Genomic DNA, 20,401 nt, shown 5'->3' on the forward strand with positions numbered 1-20,401 from the left:
GAGCAAGTCATTCAGATGCCTGTGGCATACATTCTTCCATCCTGTACGCAGTTGTGGCTAATCGCCTATCATCTCACTTCTGTGAAAATGAGGTAGAGCTTAGATTTGCATGTAGTCTGTTGAAGAGGAATGTCTCTTCAATGTCTGTGTGGAATGTCTGTGTGTTTTTGAAGGGTTTTGGTTGTCTTGGTTTTGTGTTTGTATTGAAGCAAGCCAGATGAGAGCTTTTTGGGGTCTACTTGTTGCTTAGAAACAGTTTCCCTCATACTTGGTTTCTTTCTGATTCTAGGGAGCAAGTTGATCAAGTGGTCAGAGAAAAAGAGAAGCTACGGTCAGATCTGGAAAAAGCTGAGAAGCTCAAGTCTCTAATGGCCTCAGAGGTGGACGATCACCACGCAGCCATAGAGCGGCGGAATGAGTACAACCTCAGGTACGACTGGCTGGGCCAGGACCCTCCTTTCCCACCGCCCTGGCCCAGGGCAGTGGGGCTCAGCCTGCCTGCCCGCTTGGCCACACCTGGCCGGAGTGACTTAGGTGTGGCCAAGCCTCAAGGAAAGCAGGATTCACTAGACACTTTCTCAAGGAGCTTCCCATGTCTGTGACTCTGTGTTTCCATTTTTGGTGGATCCACGTAGGGACCTCTGAGGGATCTGATGGCAGCTTGTCAGTCTTTCCTCCTCACAGGAAACTGGATGAAGAGTACAAGGAACGAATAGCAGCCTTAAAGAATGAGCTTCGAAAGGAGAGAGAACAGATCCTACAACAGGTGGGCAAGCAGCGTTTGGAACTTGAGCAGGAAATTGAAAAGGCAAAAACAGAAGAGAATTACACCCGGGACCGCCTTGCCCTCTCTTTAAAGGTAATTATCCTATTGGCTGTACAGTCTGTGTCCCTGCTGGGAATACACATGGAAAACCACAGCTCTGTAAGAGGACAGGTCTGCACGGGGCTCATAAGTCTGCCCAGCTGGGTCATGACTGGACATGGTAGAGCCCCCACTGGGAGCTAGATTTCAGGGGTGTCTAGGCTTCTGGTTTGCCAACAGCGTATCTTGTTCTTACCCCCGGAAGTTGCACTGGGTCCTCAGGGCTCTTTGGCTCCTGTTTGATGGTCTGTTCCTTCCTCGCACTCCCCCTTCCTCATTCTTAGCAGATGACTTTATTTCCTGCCACACAGAGGCCATCAGCTTTGTTTCTTTGCTTCCAAATGTACCTTTTCCCTTATACATCCTCCTGTCCTTCCCTGTGCCTCTGTAGAGGAAGTGATCCTTCTCTTTATTGGACTCTGACACCAGATAATATGGTACAGTGTTATCTAGAGATAAAGGGTGGGCAGGGTAGGAGGGGGTCTGGCCTCAAGACTGCCTGGTTCCAATCTGGATACCACTACTTACAGAAAACCTTGATCAAGTTACTCAAACCTGTTTCTTAATGCACAAAAGAGGCACCATCGTAATACCTACCCCCATAGCATTGATATGGAGATTAAATGAGTTGCTACATATTACAGTATCTAGAAGGTAATAAGTACCTATGGGATATTCGCTACTGTTGAAGTTATAAAAGGTTCCTGAAACTCCACACATCAAAAACTGAGCTAATTCTCACTTCCTAACCATCAAACTGCTTCCTCTCTGGAATCTTCTCCCTAATCTACATCACCACCTGTGCTGAAAGTCATAGAAGCTAAAGTCCTCAGTCATCCTTGATTATCAGTTTCTGAGTCCCGTCGATGCTCTGAAATGCTTCTCAGATTTATCCCATCTCTCCATTTCCACAGCCTCTGAAGAGGTGCACAATTCATCACGATTTCTCAGCTGACCTACGTGCATCCTTTTTTCCATCTATCCAACCTCCATATTGTCACCAGAGTTACCTTACTTAAGAACACTTAAAATCATGCTGTTCCCTCTATAAAAGTGCAACATGGCAGCACTGAAGGGCCCTGAAAGGGAGCTTGTCCTCATGCCTTTCTAACCTCAGATCCTGCCAGCAACCCCCAGGGCCATGCCCTCAACCCTGCTGCACCTGCCATCAGCTGTCTCAGTTCCTCAGTAAGCTTTTAGGCTCCTTCACTGCTTTCTCCAACACTGCAGGCCAAACTACTTTTTCATTCCCATTACACTTTTTTTTTTTTCTTGCCAGAAGATAGCATATTTTCTATCACATCATAGATAATTGTATCCATATCTGCCTCCACGGCCGTGGTCCCGATTGTGTGTTCCCTGTGGTCAGCAACAGAAGCTGATTTGTCAGTTTCCAGAGCATCAACACAGGCAAGATAGTTGCTCTTGATCGGTTTTTTTTTTTTTTTTTTTTTGGTACGCGGGCCTCTCACTGTTGTGGCCTCTCCCGTCGCAGAGCACAGGCTCCGGACGCGCAGGCTCAGCGGCCACGGCTCACGGGCCCAGCCGCTCCACGGCATGTGGGATCTTCCCGGACCGGGGCACGAACCCGTGTCCCCTGCATCGGCAGGCGGACTCTCAACCACTGCGCCACCAGGGAAGCCCTGCTCCTGATGGTTTTAACATCTAAATTTAGACACACTTTGGAAGATTAGAGTTGTAGAACTTGCATTTTGGGGGAAGGTAGTACTTTTCAAAAACACTTCAGGCACATTCTTTTTCACTCCATGTTACTGTGTGAGGGTGTGAACAAGAATGTATTTAAGATATATTGGCTCTATATTCTTTTGGCAAAATATACTTTGAAAATAATGTTCTTCCAATTATCCTATAGCATTGGAATAGAAAATATGTCAAATGGCACATTTATTTTTTTAACAAATGTGGGTGGAAATCTTACAAGTGTTTTATATACAGAAAAACCCCACCTTTTGTGGACTTTGGTTGATACGTTATTTTATTATAATAATTCAAAATAAAAACTATGAAAAACCTGTATGTATAGTTTTTACATCTTTAAACCAAAATAAAATTGTAAATTAAATATAACGTATCTATATCATCATTAAATGAAAATTGTTAGAGCTATCCTACTTTTTAGAGTTTTTTTGAGTTCTCTTTTGCTGTCAGATGAACAAGGTATTCTGCAACCAGTCTTTCATCTGACAGTTTATTGAGAATGTTTTTCACGTCATTAAATTTTCTACTGCAATGCTGTCGAATTGGAAATACAATGCAAGCCATATATGTAATTTCAAATTTTCAAACAGGCACATTAAAAGGTAAAAAGAAACAGGTGAATTTCATTTTAAATCATTTTTATTTAATCTAATATCTCCAAAACAGTATCTTTTTGACTTGTAATTCATCTACAGAAATTATTACTGTGTTTTTGTTCTAACTCTTCAGTATCTGGTGAATATTTTATATTCACAGCACATCTCAGTTTGTGCTGTATACATTTCAGGTGCTCCATAGTTACCTGTGACTGCTTGTGACCACTGTTGGGCAGCATGGTTCTGTAGGATCAAGAAAAGCATGCCTCCAGGAGGCATGCTTTGAGGTTATAAGATAGATATCAGTTTTTTAATATTTACTTTTTCTGCTCTAATGTACTGAAACTTTCAAGATGAACACATTTTCTCAATCTAGAGCATTGATGTATGTGTGCTATAAAATGGTACAACAGTTTATTTCTTAATCTGTGCCCACTTAATTTCCCCAAATTTCTTCAGGAAAACAGTCGTCTAGAAAATGAGCTTCTGGAAAATGCAGAGAAGTTGGCAGAGTATGAGAATCTGACAAACAAACTTAAGCGAAATTTGGAAAATGTTTTGGCAGAAAAGGTAAGTCTTTAAATTTGATTTCCTGATATGTAGCCCCAAAGTGTAGTTCACTCAAAAGAGCAGAAGCTATGCCACCAAGAAAATTTCTTTTATGGAATTATTTATGTGACTAAAGGAAGCTGTCATTTTTGCAGGGATTTAATTTATACGAGGGAAACATGGCGTGGCACTGAGAAACAATCTCTGCTTTGACTGAACACATCACTCTAGAATCTTCTCCCCATCATCTAATTGATGGTGTTTCTGCTTAAATGTCACATTCCTTTCATACTCCAAACACTGGGTGAACACCAGAAACTTGGGTCTTTGGTACATTATAGGTCAAAGAAGGACACTTGGAAAAAATGACAACTTTGCCCTTTTCATTTTCTAGTTTGGTGACCTTGATCCCAGCAGTGCTGAATTCTTTTTGCAAGAAGAAAGGCTGACACAGATGAGAAATGAATATGGGCAGCAGTGCAGGGTGAGTGACTGAAGAGAACTTAGCGGAGGAGTGCCTGGGTTCAAATACTGCTTCACCATTTACTAGCTGTGTGGCCATGAGCACATCACTTAATCTGCGGGTGTTTCAATTCCTCACCTATGAGACGGCAAAAATAAGAGTACCCACCAGATAAGGTTGTTGTGGAGAGTCAATGAGTAAATATATGTAAAGTGCTTAGAACAGAGCCTGAGACACAGAAAACACTTAACCTACGTGCTGGTTGTTAATGTTATTGTTTAGTATCCTGAAATACGAGAGAATCATGCAAACTGCATTTGTCTGCTTTATCTGGGTCGGAAATTGCCAGTGATTGGAGGAAAATAAAGTTTTATTCTAAGAGAAGGAAAACGTGGTCATGTTGATGTGCTTATTCCAAAACAAGTCTTTCCTGAGCGATCAACGCAGGCTGATATAATTTGCTTTTGTTCTGTGGTTTTTTTTCCTGAATACAGTCCTTATTTTATTTACAAAATGCAAATGGAGCAGAAACCACTCAAGTCTTTAAGTAGTAAGTCATTACAAATTCCTACCAGAGGACACAAAAACATCCTTATAAATAATAGGAATCTTTGATTTTTTAAAAAAGTAACTCTCCTAAGCTCAGGAATGTGGGGTTTTTTTTTTCTCCTTAAGCCACAGACACTTGTTTATTTTAACAAGGTAGGCATAACTGAGTTCTAACCGCTTTAGGTGAACATTGTACTTGGGCAAAAATGAAGAAAACAATCACCTCCTTATGAGGTTGTTCATAGCCTGCCTTCTCAGGAAATACACATGCACACTTTGAGAAAAGAAATGAAACATTTATGCCACTCTTATAAATAAGTTATGGCTCTTGACTCTAATCAAGTAGAGGTGTTTTCTCCTATGCTTTTAGTTATTTCATCAGTAAAATCTGTCAGCTCTACCTCCAAAAATTCCCCAAATTTGTCCACTTATTTATTTTTTTAAACAGTTTTTCATGACCATACAATTCACCCATTTAAGGTGTATAATTCAGTCTCTTTTAGTATATTCACAGAATTGTGCAACCATTACCAGAATTCATTTTAGAACATTTTCATCACCCAAAAGGAAACTACCTCTCCACCTAGCTGTAATCTCTCCCATGACCCCCAGCCCTAGACAACTAATAATCTACTTGCTGTCTCTTTGGTTTTGCCTATGCTTTACATTTCCTATAAATGGAATTATACAACATGTCATCCTTTGTGACTGGCTTCCTTCATTTGGCATACGTTTTCAAGGTCCATCCATACTGTAGCATGTATCAGTACTTCATTTCTTTCCATTGCTGAATAATATTCCATTATATAGCTCTACCACATTTTATTTAACCATTCATTAGTTGATGGACATTGGGTTATCTTGAATATTGTGAACAATGCTGCTGTGAACACTTGTGTGCAAGTTTGGTTTTGTTTTGTTTTTTTTAAACAGAAACAGACTCACAGACTTAGAGAACAAACTTATGGTTACCAGCAGGGAAGGGTGGGAGGGAGGGATAGACTGGGAGTTTGGGATGGACACGTACACACTGGTTTATTTATTTATTTATTTATTTATTTTGGCTGCTTTGTTGCTGTGTGGGCTTTCTGTAGTTGTGGTGAGTGGGGGCTACTCTTCATTGCGGTGTGCGGGCTTCTCATTGCGGTGGCTTCTCTTGTTGTGGCACACGGGCTCCAGGCACACGGGCTTCACTGGCTGCAGCACACGGGCTCAGCAGTTGCGGCACACGGGCCCTAGAGCATGTGGGCTTCAGTAGTTGCAGTGCGTGGGCTCAGTATTTGCGGTGCGTGGGCTCAGTAGTTGCAGCGTGAGGGCTCTAGGGTGCGCGGGCTTCAGTAGTTGTGGCTCATGGGCTCAGTAGTTGTGGCTCATGGGCTCTAGAGCGCAGGCTCAGTAGTTGTGCATGGGCTTAGTTGCTCCATGGCATGTGGGATCTTCCCAGACCAGGGGTCGAACCCGTGTCCCCTGCATTGGCAGGTGAATTCTTAACCACTGTGACACCAGGGAAGTCCTGTGTGCAAGTTTTTGTGTGGACATACGCTTTCATTTCTCTTGGGTATGTACCTAGGAGTGGAATTCGTGGGTCATATGATCACTGTATGTTTAACCTTTTGAGGAAGTGCCAAATTTTTTCCAAGATGTTTGCACCATTTTATATTCCCACCAATATGAGAGTTGCAATTTCTCCACATCCTTGCCAACAGTTATTATATGTCTTTTTAAAAAAATATCTTTATTGGAGTATAATTGCTTTACAGTGTTGTATTAGTTTCTGCCGTACCACAAACAAAGTGAATCAGCTATATGTATACATATGCACTCCCACCACTGGGCATATACCCTGAGAAAACCATAATTGAAAAAGAGTCACGTACCACAATGTTCATTGCAGCACTATTTACAATAGCCAGGACATGGAAGCAACCTAAGTGTCCATTGACAGATGAATGGGTAAAGAAGATGTGGCACATATATACAATGGAATATTACTCAGCCATAAAATGAAACGAAACTGAGTTATTTGTAGTGAGGTGGATGGACCTAGAGTCTGTCATACAGAGTGAAGTAAGTCAGACAGAGAAAAACAAATATTGTATGCTAATGCACATACATGGAATCTAAAAAAATGGTACTGATGAACCTAGTGGCAGGGCAGGAAAAAAGACACAGATGTAGAAAACGGACTTGAGGACACGTGGGGGAGGGGAAGCTGGGCCGAAGTGAGAGAGTGGCATGCACATATATACACTACCAAATGTAAAATGATGGCCAGTGGGAAGCTGCTGCATAGCACAGGGAGATCAGCTCAGTGCTTTGTGACCACCTAGAGGGGTGGGGTACGGAGGGAGGCTCAAGAAGGAGGGGATATGGGGATACATGTATGTCTTTTTTATTTTAGCCATCCTAGTGGGTATTAAGTGGTATCTCATTGTGAGTTTGATTTGCATTTCCCTGATGGCTAATAACACTGAGTATCTTTTCATTTGCTTATCTTCTTTGGAGAAATGTGTCTTTGGATCCTTTGCTGAATATTGAAATGCGTTATTTGTCTTTTTATTATTAAGTTGTAATAGTTCTTTATATATTCTATAATCAAGTCCCTTATCAGATATATAATTTACAAAAACTTTTCTCCCATTCTGTGCGTTGTGTTTTTACTTTCTTGTTGGTATCCTTTGAAGCACAGAAGTTTTTAATTTTGATGATGTACAGTTTATTTATTTTTTCTTTTGTTGCTTGTGTTTTTGACATCACATCTAAGACTTGTATTGGTTTTTAAACTCCAGCTATTACAAGACCAAGTAGATGAACTCCAGTCTGAGCTGGAAGAATATCGTGCACAAGGCAAAGTGCTCAGACTTCCCTCGAAAAACTCACCATCAGAAGAACTTGATCTTAACAGTGGTTGCGTCGAGCCTGACCAGGGTAAGCCATTCAGACGCCATCTTTTCAGAGTCTCTGCCTTTGACTTTTGTTTTTAAAACCGTGGTTGAATGTAGAATTGCAAAATGTTGGCAATCCCGCCCCACCCCAGCCCGCCCCCCGTCAAAAAAAAAGACTTTGGCAGTGCTATTTCCTTGAGCTGTTTCACTTGTGGTCTGTTTTTTCATTTGTCCTTGAAGTCTTTATGAGAATATTTCCATCTGATTTTTATATGCATCAACAAAGAAATGGAAAAATCAAACCACAAGGATATTTGCTTCGTTTAAAAAAAAAAAAAAACTGGCCACAAGTCTGAGAATCCAGGCCTTGGGAGTGTTAGAATTCAGTCACTGAGTTATTGCTGAATCCTCCCTTTCTAAAAGAGTGCCTAACTGGTATGACAGTGTTTTGGAGAGCGAGCCAGCCAGAAACCACAAAATTTGATTTCCTTATGCTGGCTGTGCTAAATGTCTGCAAAACAACAAATAAGATAAATAAACCTTGGTTGCCTGTACCTTTGAGGAGGATTTTGAGTAGCAAGGTTGGAAGGCAGAGTCATTTGGGAACCCTCCTACATTCATTATCAGCTCTTTTCCTCCCTCCTGGCATCCTGCCCCTTTCCTCCAGTGTGTTGAATTTCAGTTTCAGAAAGGGTTTATAATAAATTCTTCATCATAAGTAGTTTTCCCCACTGCTCCTTGGAACAGGAGTACAGGTTCTTACAAGGGTTGTTTATTCTTCTCCTTACCTATTTATTCTGGAATAAATAAGGGATGGGGGAGGGGACAGGGACAGGCTTGAACACCTTTCCTCTGATTCTTAGTCTGTACTCTGTAGCCTTACTGTGGTATAAGAATGGAGCCCAACTGATATGATGTATCTCAGAAGCTTTTCCGGGCTTTTCCATAGATGACCAAGGGCTGGGAGTTCTCCTCATGGGTACATGAGGCTGTGTCATCTTGGGGTGGTTTACACCCCAGGTATCACTTCTCAGTTGGGGATGTGCCATGATAGATGAAGAGAAAGCCCAAAGCAGGACTGTCAATTCCAGATGCTAGACTTATGCTCTTTCTTGCATCTGCCTGCGTATCTCCACATGAAAAGCTTTTTTGTGTCCTCTGCCTTAAGAGATTTCTACGTAGTAGTAGATGTAATCATTTTGTCTTTGTACTAGCTCAGCCCTCAGCTTATGCTTCACATTTCAGTGTCCTTCTCAGTCATCATCATGGGCAGTTGCAGAGGTGAACTCATATGAATGAGTCGAGAATTTTCTGTCGAATCTGCCTATATCCAGGTTCCTAACCTATGCCCTATTCTTTAAAAAATTTTAGCTGATAATTTAAGGTAAGGCCCTATCTGCACTACAGGAAATTAATATTACAATACTGAATCTTTTGTAATGTTGAGGGGTGGGTTGGATATCTTGACCCATGAAGTTAACACCTCAAAGCATAGCAAGTATGCTGGCCGTTCATTCTCCTGCCACATTGCCCCTCTGCTAATTTGCCACTGAGTATTCATTGGATGGAAAGAAGGCTGGTTGGTTTGACCTAACTACCTCACTCTGCAGGATTTTCATTAGGAGGAGGTCACCTTTAAGCAACAATTTCCACATCTACTCCCACCTGCTATTTTGTTGGATTCTATTAAGGTTTGGTACATCGCCTGTACACAAAAGAATCTGTTCACCTTCACTTTTTCTTGTTTTCCCTAATACTTAAAAACAAGAGACTTCTCTTGGCTTCTGTTGTTTCCTAGTGGATCTCATCAGTAGTAATTTAAGCTAAAAATGATTCCTCAATTAAACTGGATATCCTTCCTTAGATGCCAGTTGTGTTATTGAAAGAACCTGCTGCAGGGTCAACAGATCCGATGTGTTTTCAGGGCTTGGTTCTGAAGAATGCAATCCATTGAATATGAGCATCGAGGCGGAGCTGGTCATCGAACAGATGAAAGAACAACATCACAGGGACTTGTGTTGCCTGAGACTGGAGCTTGAAGATAAAGTAAGACCTTTTTATCAATCCTGTTCTCTGATTTCTTTGAGCTCTGACAAGCGTTTGCATGTAGGACATTCTCAATTCTTTTTTTTCAAAGAGCAGCACTTTCTATACATTTCCTCTTGTGTCCTGTTGGCTACCAGGAACGCACTACCTCAGCATGGTTTCACAGGCCAAGGGTGAGGCCTTTTCCTCATAGGAGAGAGTTTCTTAAAAATGTAGTACCTTCAGTCCTAGCAAGCATGGAACTTGCAGACGATTACATTATTTCCAACTCACTGAAAGACATCTTAATAAAACTAAAAAGCCCTTTGATATAGCATTACTTCCTAAATTAGGTACGAATTCTGAATCTTGGCCTTCAAAACCCTTTACCGTGTTGCTTTAGGTTATATTTCCAGTCTTCTCTTTTACCATTCCTTTGAGTTACCTTATCTTCCAGCCAAACTAGGTAGTTTGCTGCTCTTCATCAAACTGTCCTCTTTTGCTCATGCTATTACGTGCTGTGTTATTATTTCTTTCTACCTCTTGAAAATCTACTTAACCTTGAGAGTTTATATCAAATGCTACCTCTTACATTCCTGAATTCTCCCAACCAAATGTGATTTTTCCCTCCTTTGAATCCCAGGTTACATTGTACCTATTTTTCCTATACCTTTTATATGTTTTATTCTGACTTGTAGTATACTTTTTTGTAGTTGTCATGACCATGTCTAGAGTGGTTTTTCCTTAATGACAGGGGCTATGTCTTACCCAACTTTGTGTCCCCACGAGGCCTGCAGGGTACCTGACAGGTGTTAAACAAATACTTAAATTTAATTAACTATGTTAAGGCCCTGAGTTTGCCCGTGGAGACAAATGGTATCTCTGTGAAGGTCTAGTCAGTTTTAATAGAGTTGTTCAGAAACTAATAAAATTCAACCAAGTTAAAAAGGTAATCAAACCATGCCTGACTTAAAAATATCTTATTTAATGTGTTTTTGAATTGTTACTTTAAAACAAAAAGTGGGAAAACTGAGGAATGTCTTGTAGGAGAAAAGTAATGACTGCCCCATCACCTTTCCATGGCCTTGAGTTGAATAACATTGGGGTGGTTTTACTTTCTGGCTTTAGGTGCATCATTATGAAAAGCAGCTAGATGAAACCAAGGTTGCCTGTAAAAAGGAGCAGGAGAACGTGAAGCAAAAGTATGAGAATGAAGTGCACATCTTGGAAGAACAAATAAGTGACCTTAAAAATGAAATTGCAGAACTTCAGGGCCAGACAGTGGTACTCAAGGAGGTACAACACACGGCTATCTGCAGACATGAGGAGGAGAAAAAACAACTGGAAATGAAGTGGGATGAGGAAAAGGCTCACCTGCAGGAGGAGTTGAGGCTGGAGCATGAGATGGAGCTAAGGGCTAGGCTGCAGCAGGCAGAGGAAAGCTTTAATGAAGAGAGGGAAAAACTCATTCAAAATGGTGCCTGGACAGAAGAGAAGGTGAGAAGCTTGACTCAGGAACTAGAACAAGTTCACCAGGAGCAGTTGAAAAGCCTGGTGGAGAAGCATACTCTTGAGAAAGAGGAATTGCAAAAAGAGCTCTTGGAAAAACACCAAAGGGAACTACATGAGGGAAGGTAAGAAAATGGGGGAAATGGAGGAACCTGGGGCACCATTCCTGGGGGGCACCAGAAATCCCAGTCAATTAAGGAGACTTTGAAAAATCAGAAGACATAATAGCCCACTGACTGACTAGATTCTTTTTTAGTTTTTCAGATTGTTTTGCCGTTGCTTAGATATAAGCCTACCTTGGGGTATTGAAACTTTTTTTTAGAAAGAGGAAAGTATTTTTTGTATCAGGCATGTACTTTTTAAGGTTCCAGATGAGGATAAGATTATCACAAATGTGATTTCTTCCTAGTTCAGTCTTGCTGTTTTCTGGGAAAGGCCATTTATAAGCGAGATTCTGGGCAAAGTTACATTTCCTTCCAGAGTTATGAAACACCGTTTTGTGCTTACTTTCCTCACGTGAAATCTCAGGTACCTTTCAGGGCTTCGGTGCTTCGTACTTTAACCCGGTGCTACTTTATTAAATAAAAAGCAAAACATATTGAATTTGTTAATATGTGTGGTTTATATGACTATTTATCCACCAATGTCTACTTAAGTAAAATGGAAGAATTTTATGTATTTCCCAAATTAGGGTTTAGGCTATATGCATTTGAACATTTAATGTGAAATATCAGCCTACGGTTTTGCTAAAAATCCATAAACAAATACCTCTGGGAGTAAACCAAAGAACTGGGTTTCTAAATTTTCCTTCTAAATGCAGAGAGAGGTAAGTCAGTCTTTTAAATTAATTATGGCTGCCAGCATTGGCTCTCAGAAATGAGATCCCTTCTCAGTATAACTGAATCACATAGGAATAAGTGGAGACCATGTTTAGAAAATATTTGAATTGTTTGCTTGGCTGCTGCTTCTATGCATGGGAAAATGTTTTTTGTTTGCTTCTGGAGTTGATGGCAGTTTCAGTAATGCTGTATGTTGACCACATTTAGGGAAAAAATGGAAACTGAGTGTAATAGAAGAACCTCTCAGATAGAAGCCCAGTTTCAGGCTGACTGTCAGAAAGTCGCTGAGAGATATGAAAATGCTCTGCGAAGCCTGGAGGGGCACTACCGCCGAGAGCTGAAGGAGGTCCTGGAACAACAGCGCGAGGAGAGATCCCAGTGGGAGTTTGAGAAGGATGAGCTCACCCAGGAGTGTGCAGAAGCCCAGGAGCAGCTTAAAGAGACTCTCCAGAGAGAGAAAGCGACTTCTCTGGTCCTGACCCAGGAGAGAGAGATGCTGGAGAAAACATACACAGAACATTTGAATAGCATGGTTGTTGAGAGACAGCAGCTACTCAAAGACCTGGAAGATCTAAGAACTGTGTCGGAAAGTCAGCAAAGTCTGCTGTCCAGCCAGATACTTGAGCTGAAGAGCAGTCACGAAAGAGAACTGAAGGACCGTGAGCAGGTCCTGTGCCAAGCAGGCGCCTCGGAGCAGCTGGCCAGCCAGAGGCTTGCAAGGCTCGAAAGGGAACGTGACCAGGAGAGGCAGGAAATGATGTCCAAGCTTCTGGCCGTGGAGAGTGTCTACAAAGCGACCTGTGAGAAAGCAGATCGAGAGAGGGCTGAGATGAGCACAGAAATCTCCAGGCTTCAGAACAAAATTCAGGAAATGGAGCAGGTGGGATCTCCTCCCTCCAGGCTTCAGAATGGCTGCCAGGCAATGGGAAGGGAGGAAGTGGAAGGAAGTGGAGCCATGTCCCTGCTCCAGCAAGGAGAGCAGCTGTTGGAAGAGAACGGAGATGTCCTCTTAAGCCTGCAAAGAGCTCATGAACGAGCAGTGAAGGAAAATGTGAAAATGGCAACTGAAATTTCTAGGTTGCAACAGAGGCTGCAAAAATTAGAGCCAGAGTCAGTAATGTCTTCTTGTTTAGATGAGCCAACTACTGGGTTTTTTGGAAATTCCATGGAACAAACAGAGCCATTTTTACTGCCAAACCGAATGAAACAAGTAGAAGGTGGAACCATGCAGCATGTCCTAAGTGACCTGCAAGGCGATGAGGTCCGGGATCTGGAAAGTACGGGGACAAGCTCTGGTCAGAGACAGGCGGTCAGAAGAGAGGAGTCTGAAGCATCAATAGAGAGTTTTTCTGAGCTTGAAAATAGTGAGGAGACCAGGACTGAAACCTGGGACCTAAAGAATCAGATTGGCCAGCTTCAGGAACAACTAATGATCTTACGTGCAGACTGTGATCGAGCTTCTGAAAAGAAACAGGACTTACTTTTTGATGTTTCTGTGCTAAAAAAGAAATTAAAGACGCTTGAAAGAATCCCTGAGGCTTCCGCCAAGTATAAATTGTTATATGAAGATGCTAGTAGAGAAAATGAGTGTCTTCAGGAAGAGCTGAGAGTGATGGAGACGCGGTATGATGAAGCACTAGAAAATAACAAAGAACTCACTTCAGAAATGTTCCGATTACAGGATGAGCTAAAGAAAGTTGAAGAAGTGACTGAAACATTCCTTAGCCTGGAAAAGAGTTATGACGAGATCAAAAGAGAAAATGAGGAACTGCATGTTCTGGTTTTGAGACTTCAAGACAAGATGGAGAAGCTGCAAGAAAGAGCAGTGCTGCAGTATGACTGCTTCTCCTTATGGGAAGCCCATTTAGATAACCTGGAAGTCGGACCTGATGAAAAGATCCTGGAACTAAATCAGACGCCGGAAGAGTGTGTACCAAAGATTATGAATGTACACCATATTATAGAAGAACACTGTCAAGAAAACCAGTACCTAGAGCAGGAGAATACAGAGCTCTTAGAAAAAGTAAAGGCACATGAAATTGCCTGGCTACATGGAACACTCCAGACACATCAAGAAAAGCCTGGAGTACAGAACCAAGTAATACTGGAGGAAAACACTGCTCTCCTCAGCCTTCAGGACAAACATTTTCAGCGCCAGGCCACAATCACAGAGTTAGAACGGGAGAAAAAGAAGCTGCAGGAGCTGACTAGAAAGTTGAGGGAAAGAGTCACTGCTTTAGTTAAGCAAAAAGATGCACCTTCTCAAGGAGAAAAGGAGGAAGAGCTGAAGGCAATGATGCATGACTTGCAAATCACGTGCAGTGAGATGCAGCAAAAAGTTGAGCTTCTGAGGTAATGTATGTACCTTCTACGCTTCACGGAATCCCACAGAGCACCTCACCAAATCTAACTTGGCTGCTTGCTGTGCCTAGAGAAACTAACCTGTTAGTCTTCAAGAAGAGAGCAGTACTTTAGACTTCCTTCTGCTTCTGTGTCGTATTAACAAGTAGAATAACCCTGCCTAGGAGGCACTGCTTCCTCTATAGGACATAAATGTCGTTCATTTAGGGTGTGAAAGTTCATGATGGAGAGTGTTAGTTGTTTAACCATGTGCATCATCAATGTATGTCAAGTCTTTAACTCTTCTGTAGCACTTCATTTGGATGGATAGTTTTGGTGGGGTTTTTTTGGCTAAATGTTGGTTATTTTCTTCATTTTGATGAAACAAGTTATATGAGAATGAATGCCTTTCGTGTATCATTAACTCACTTGGTAGATAAGGAGTCTCTTCTTACACTAATATAGAAAAAGTGTTGTGTCTCATGGCTTATAGTTTTTCACTTATATCACTTGAAGTGTAGGCTGATATTCTGTAAACATTGGAAATTTATCTTAGAACATATAATTTTTTGAGGAGCTATCAGATTCTAATAAACGTGCTTGAAGAACAAAGACAAAAATAATACTAATTTGAACCACTGCTCACTCAGCTTTATAAAATATGATTGCAATAGCCTTCTAACAAATTTGGTTCCAAAAAAACTTGTAAAATACTACATCATGTCTGAAATATCTTAAAGATATGAAAAAACAAAATAATTCTCGGTGTAGTTTTTCCTCGTTTTACTTCAGACCATATTTAGTTCTAAAAATCATAATGAGATGAAAGAAATCACAAAGTAAACATTAGTGTACATATTTTGACATGGCCCTTTCATTTATGTAGTGAATCTTCTCTCTTTAGGTACCCTGGGGTTTAAAACTGAAGCTCATACAGCTTAGTAATATGGCTTTTGTCTTTTAGGAGCAGGCAGGACTTCAGACTGAAATAAATAATTTGCTCAAAGCATACGCTTGCCACTGAGAAAGTCAGCAACTAGGATGGGCATTGAGTCTCCTTTCTGTCTCCATGCTCAGGTGTTTCAGTCACACTTCCCTAATGTCTTTTAGTGAAATTCTTATATCCCAAAAGAAATGAGTCAATATGTCGTAGCTTGATTTCCAAGCACCAAGAGACTACTAATTTAGGCTTTTCTTTTTAACTGGCATGGAATACGTGTTTCATTGGAAGTTACTATAAAGTATTTTCCAAAGATGCCAGATGACTGCCTTGTTATAACTATTTTTTTAAAATCTCTGTACTTCAGATATGAATCTGAGAAGCTTCAAGAGGAGAATTCTATTTTGAGAAATGAAATTACTACTTTAAATGAAGAAGACAGCATTTCTAACCTGAAATTAGGGAAATTAAATGGATCTCAGGAAGAAATGTGGTAAGACATATATTTAAATGTTCTTAAGGCATTTTTGTGAGGACTAAAGCTATTTTACTTCAACTGTTAAAGCCTACCTCTTAAGTTATATTTTCATTGTCCCTTTAGGCAAAAAATAGAAACCGTAAAACAGGAAAAAGCTGCAGTTCAGAAGATGGTTGAAAATTTAAAGAAACAGGTAAGGACAGAATATTTCCCAATGTTTCCTGATTCTAAAATTTTCTTTTTTTAAATTTGAAATTTACAGCACATGCTACTGGAAACATAGCTAATAATGGTAAGGTTGTAAATCCTGAGTTTCAAAATGGAAACTCACCTCATGCTAATTCTAAACTAGGTTTCTGTTTTTTGTGAATATAATAATATATATATTATTTCTAGACTCTGGTGCTGAATACTAGCTTTATAATCAGTGGGAGTGGGGAGGTGATAACCTCTAAAACCGAACCTGTGAAATACTAGCCCTATGTTGGTTTTGTTTTGTTTTGTTTTGTTTTTAATTAGATTCAGTTGTGCTCTTTGTAGCAGATGGCTTTTTTTTTTTAAATATTTATTTATTTTGGCTGCACCAGGTCTTAGTTGCAGCACACGGGATCTTTGTTGCTAGCATGCAGACTCCTTAGTTGCAGCATGCATGCATCTAGTTCCCCGACCAGGGATCGAACCAGGGCCCCCTGCGTTGGGAGTGCACAGTCTTATCCGCTGGACCACCAGGGAGGTCCCCACATGTGGTTTTGATTCATGTTAGCTCCTTCCTCTTTCCTCACCACAATTAAAAGCAGAAAGTTAAGAACAGCATTTTACAGATATAGAATACTAGTTAATCTGTGTATATTTTCACAGAATTATGATTTATTTAGATAGCTTGTGTCGTTCAGTGCCCAATTTATATAATCTCAACAATATGCAATTGTGTGGGGAAAAGCCATTTGAGAATCTATCTGAAACAGTCAAAAGACAAGGACATCCTGGGAAAAGACTATTTTCAGCTCTTGAAATAGACAAGGTGTTAACGTCCAAAATATATTCTGTACTGTTACAAACAAATTGCAAAATGGAGTAGAAAAGTGAATAATTTATATGATTGGTCAAGTCAGAAAAAAAGAAGAGAACATATAAAAGGATGGTTAGCCTCATTAGTAATTAGGGAAGGGAAAATTAAATGAGTCTCTTTTTTTCACCTGTCAGATTAGCAAAAGTTAAAGATTGATCTGGTCTAGTATTAAAAAGGGACTGAGGAAACAAATATACTCATACATTGTTGATAGGACTATAAATTGGTAGTCTGTGAGGAAGACATTGTGGGGATATCGATCAAAACAGTAATGTATATGCATGCCTTCTAACCCAGCAGCCCTACTTCCAAAAATAAGATCCTAAATACAAAATGCTACCATGTGTAAATGAATTTTCCAAAAGATTGTTTTGTTTCTTCATAATTAAAAGAAAAAATGATAATAAACCTATATGTCTATCAGTGTGGGAATGGATAAATACAGTATGGAATGTCTTGATACATGGAATACCCTATAGCAGGGGTCCCCAACCCCTGGGCCGTAGACCACTACCGGTCCGCAGCCTGTTAGGAACCGGGCACACAGCAGGAGGTGAGGGGCGGTTGGTCGAGAGCGAAGCTTCATCTGCCGCCCCCCATCACTTGCGTTACTGCCTGAACCATCCCCTCCCCTGACCCCACCCACCCCCCACCCCTCCCCAGCCCAGGTCTGTGAAAAAATTGTCTTCCATGAAACTGGTCCCTGGTGCCAAAAAGGTTGGCGGCCGCTGCCCTATAGCCACTAAAAATATAGCATGTGGTGGTTTCTGAATGCACCGATTTGGAAAGATAAGAGTCTGTAAGATATTATAAGTGGAAAAAGCATGTTCTAAAGAAGGAAAAAACTACACATATATAGGTCTGTGTATGCATAGAAAACAATCTGTAGGGATACGTACCCAGCTGTGAACAGTGGCTACCCCTGTGGAATGGGATTGGACAGAGTGTCTGTCACTTCTTCATACACTTCTGAACTGATTGACTTTGTAATAATGAGTATGTATTTTTTCTGTTATTAAATGTGTGTGTGTATAACTTTACATAGAGAAAGTAAAACAATTAGTCTCTAAATATATTTTTAGCAGAAGTAGGATAACTAGTTTTTAAGACTTATTTCAATTTTAATTAGATTTCAGAATTAAAAACCAAAAACCAACAGTTGGATTTGGAAAATATGGAGCTTAGCCAAAAGAATTCTCAAAATCAGCAAGAACTGCAAGAAGTTAATCAACGTCTGGCAGAAATGCTAAGTCAGAAGGATAAAGAGCCAGGACACAGTACATGTGAGGAATGGGAACAAGAGAAGTCTAATCTAAAAGAAGAACTGGAACACTGTAAAGTGCAGGTATGGTCTACAGCCACTCTACAGCCTTGCTGGAGGAAATCCCAGTAAATAAAAGAAATGCTTGTATTTAATTTCTTATACATAAAGTCCCAATTATTAAAACAGTGTGGTGTTCGCACATGAATAGACAGATAAGTGGAAGAGAAAGTCTAGAATTAGACCCCAATACATATGGAAACTTAGTATATAACAAAGGTAGCTTCTCAAATCACTGGGGTAAAGATGGAGTTTTTAATAAGTGGTGCCTAGATAACTGGGTAGACAACTGAAAATAAAATTAGATCCATATCTTATACCATACATAAGGGTAAACTCCAATTGGATTAGGAGTCTAAATATAAAAGGTAAAACATTCAAGTACTAGTAGAAACTGGGCAAATTCATCTTTAGGCTTGGTGTAGAGAAAGGCTATGTAACTATGACTCATAAACTAGAGGCAAAAAAATGACCTGATTAAATTTTTTAAATTTTTGCATGACCAAGAAAATACCATAAACAAAGTCAAAAGACAGCTCACAAACTGGGAGAAAATATTTGCATCATATACCACCAAGAGTGGAGCTAATATCCCTACTATGTAAAGAACTCTTAAAAGTCAAAGGGCTTAGGAGCAAAATCTGATAGCCAAATAGGAAAAAATGCATGAACAAAAATTCACACACCAAAAAAAGAGATAAAAATGGCCCTCAAACCTTGAAAAAATGTTCAAAATTACTCAGAATTAGAAATGCAAATAACGCTGATATCTCATTTCTCACCTATGTGATTGGCAACAATTTAAAAATATAACAACATATTCTGTTGTCAAGGGTTTGGGAAAACAGGCACTTTCATACATTGCTGCTGGAATATAAACTGATATTGTATTTATGGAAGGAAATTTGGCAAATCTAACAAAATTACATATGTACTTACCTTTTGTCCTAGCAATCTGACTTCTAGGAATTTACCCTAAAGATATTCCTCTAAAAATATGAAAATTCACCGCAAAGCGTTGGTTATTCATTGCAGCATTGTTTGTAACTGCAAAATATTGGAAACAACCTAGATGCCCATACATCGGAGAGTTGTTGGATAAATGTGATGGGTATAGCCACACATGGAGTAGTATTATACAGCTATAAAAAAAGAAAAAGAAAGAATGGACAAATGAGAAAGATCTCCTCTTCGTGTGAAATGATTTCCAGGACATACTGTTAGGTGAGAAAAGAAGAGCTCAATAGAGTATCTAAGATAGTATGTCTCCGTCCATGTAAGAAAGAAGGGGATATTAGGCAATACACATGTATTTGTGTAAAAGAAATACAGAAATTTATGTAAAAGAAATATGGGAATGATAAACCAGATAACTAAAGAGATGGTTACCTATAGAGGGCGAGTGGGAAAGGGATGGAAGAGAGGAATGGGAATGTGATAGAAGGAATGAGGAAGGGAGTGACACTGCTGAGAACATTTGCACATAGCTCTGATGCTTAGAACCATAGTAATGTTTTACATACTCTTCGCATACCCCCTCAAATAAACACACAATTAAAACCAATCCAGAAAACAAAGATGGGGGGTACCAAAATGGAACACAAACACTAACAAATGAACCTAACTGTATTGTAAATGGATAACATAGCTACAGTGTGGAAGAAAATAAGTAATTTAGAAATTAGTATCTTGACTGTATACAGTAGGGTTAAGACAAAAAGAAGTGTACATAAAGGCAATAATAATCTAGTGAGTAAATGTGTTTCTCATGGGGGTGTATGTTAGTAATTCTGGAACTACTCTGTGTATACTAGAATTGAACAGATAAGTAAACGTAGTGTAGATAATAAGAACTGTGTTTCTCATTTTTGGAAAAGGAAGTTGCAAGTGGGGAAACTGAGAAGGCTAAAATGAACCCTCTGATATTGGATTGGAATTTGAGGTATTAGTATAAACTCGTATTTCTTAATATATAGACAGATAGATAGATATAGAGATGTAGATGTGTGTATATGGATCGAGTACCCAGATCTTGGTTTCTAAACACTATTCTCGTATAAGAGGAGCCCGGGCTACTTGGAAAAATGGTTGCTCCCAAGGCTGGGGCAGGGTCAATTCAAGATGAGCCTGGAACATCTCATGGTGTCAGAAAGAAAAAGGTGCCCCCCAAAAGATGGGGTATGTCAAAAGGACAGGGCACAACCTGAAGAAGCTCTTAATGGCCAAAGCTGGAATAATTTGATCAATAAAATAA

At 40.1% G+C, this 20,401-nt stretch overlaps 1 protein-coding gene across 1 annotated transcript in view; it reads left to right on the forward strand.

Annotated features, from left to right (window-relative positions):
- The window catches only part of NIN (ninein), a 102,400-nt gene that overhangs the window by 57,610 nt on the left and 24,389 nt on the right, over positions 1 to 20,401 (forward strand). The window contains exons 12-22 of the mRNA XM_060142723.1: positions 290 to 430; positions 685 to 859; positions 3,640 to 3,750; positions 4,124 to 4,213; positions 7,531 to 7,669; positions 9,491 to 9,672; positions 10,780 to 11,285; positions 12,207 to 14,351; positions 15,647 to 15,772; positions 15,881 to 15,950; positions 17,956 to 18,171. Of these exons, the coding sequence (XP_059998706.1) occupies positions 290 to 430; positions 685 to 859; positions 3,640 to 3,750; positions 4,124 to 4,213; positions 7,531 to 7,669; positions 9,491 to 9,672; positions 10,780 to 11,285; positions 12,207 to 14,351; positions 15,647 to 15,772; positions 15,881 to 15,950; positions 17,956 to 18,171 (3,901 nt within the window). The remainder of the gene's footprint in view (positions 1 to 289; positions 431 to 684; positions 860 to 3,639; positions 3,751 to 4,123; positions 4,214 to 7,530; positions 7,670 to 9,490; positions 9,673 to 10,779; positions 11,286 to 12,206; positions 14,352 to 15,646; positions 15,773 to 15,880; positions 15,951 to 17,955; positions 18,172 to 20,401) is intronic.

Source organism: Lagenorhynchus albirostris, chromosome 1 (genome assembly GCF_949774975.1).
Source record: "Lagenorhynchus albirostris chromosome 1, mLagAlb1.1, whole genome shotgun sequence".
NCBI classification, from domain to species: Eukaryota; Metazoa; Chordata; class Mammalia; order Artiodactyla; family Delphinidae; genus Lagenorhynchus; species Lagenorhynchus albirostris.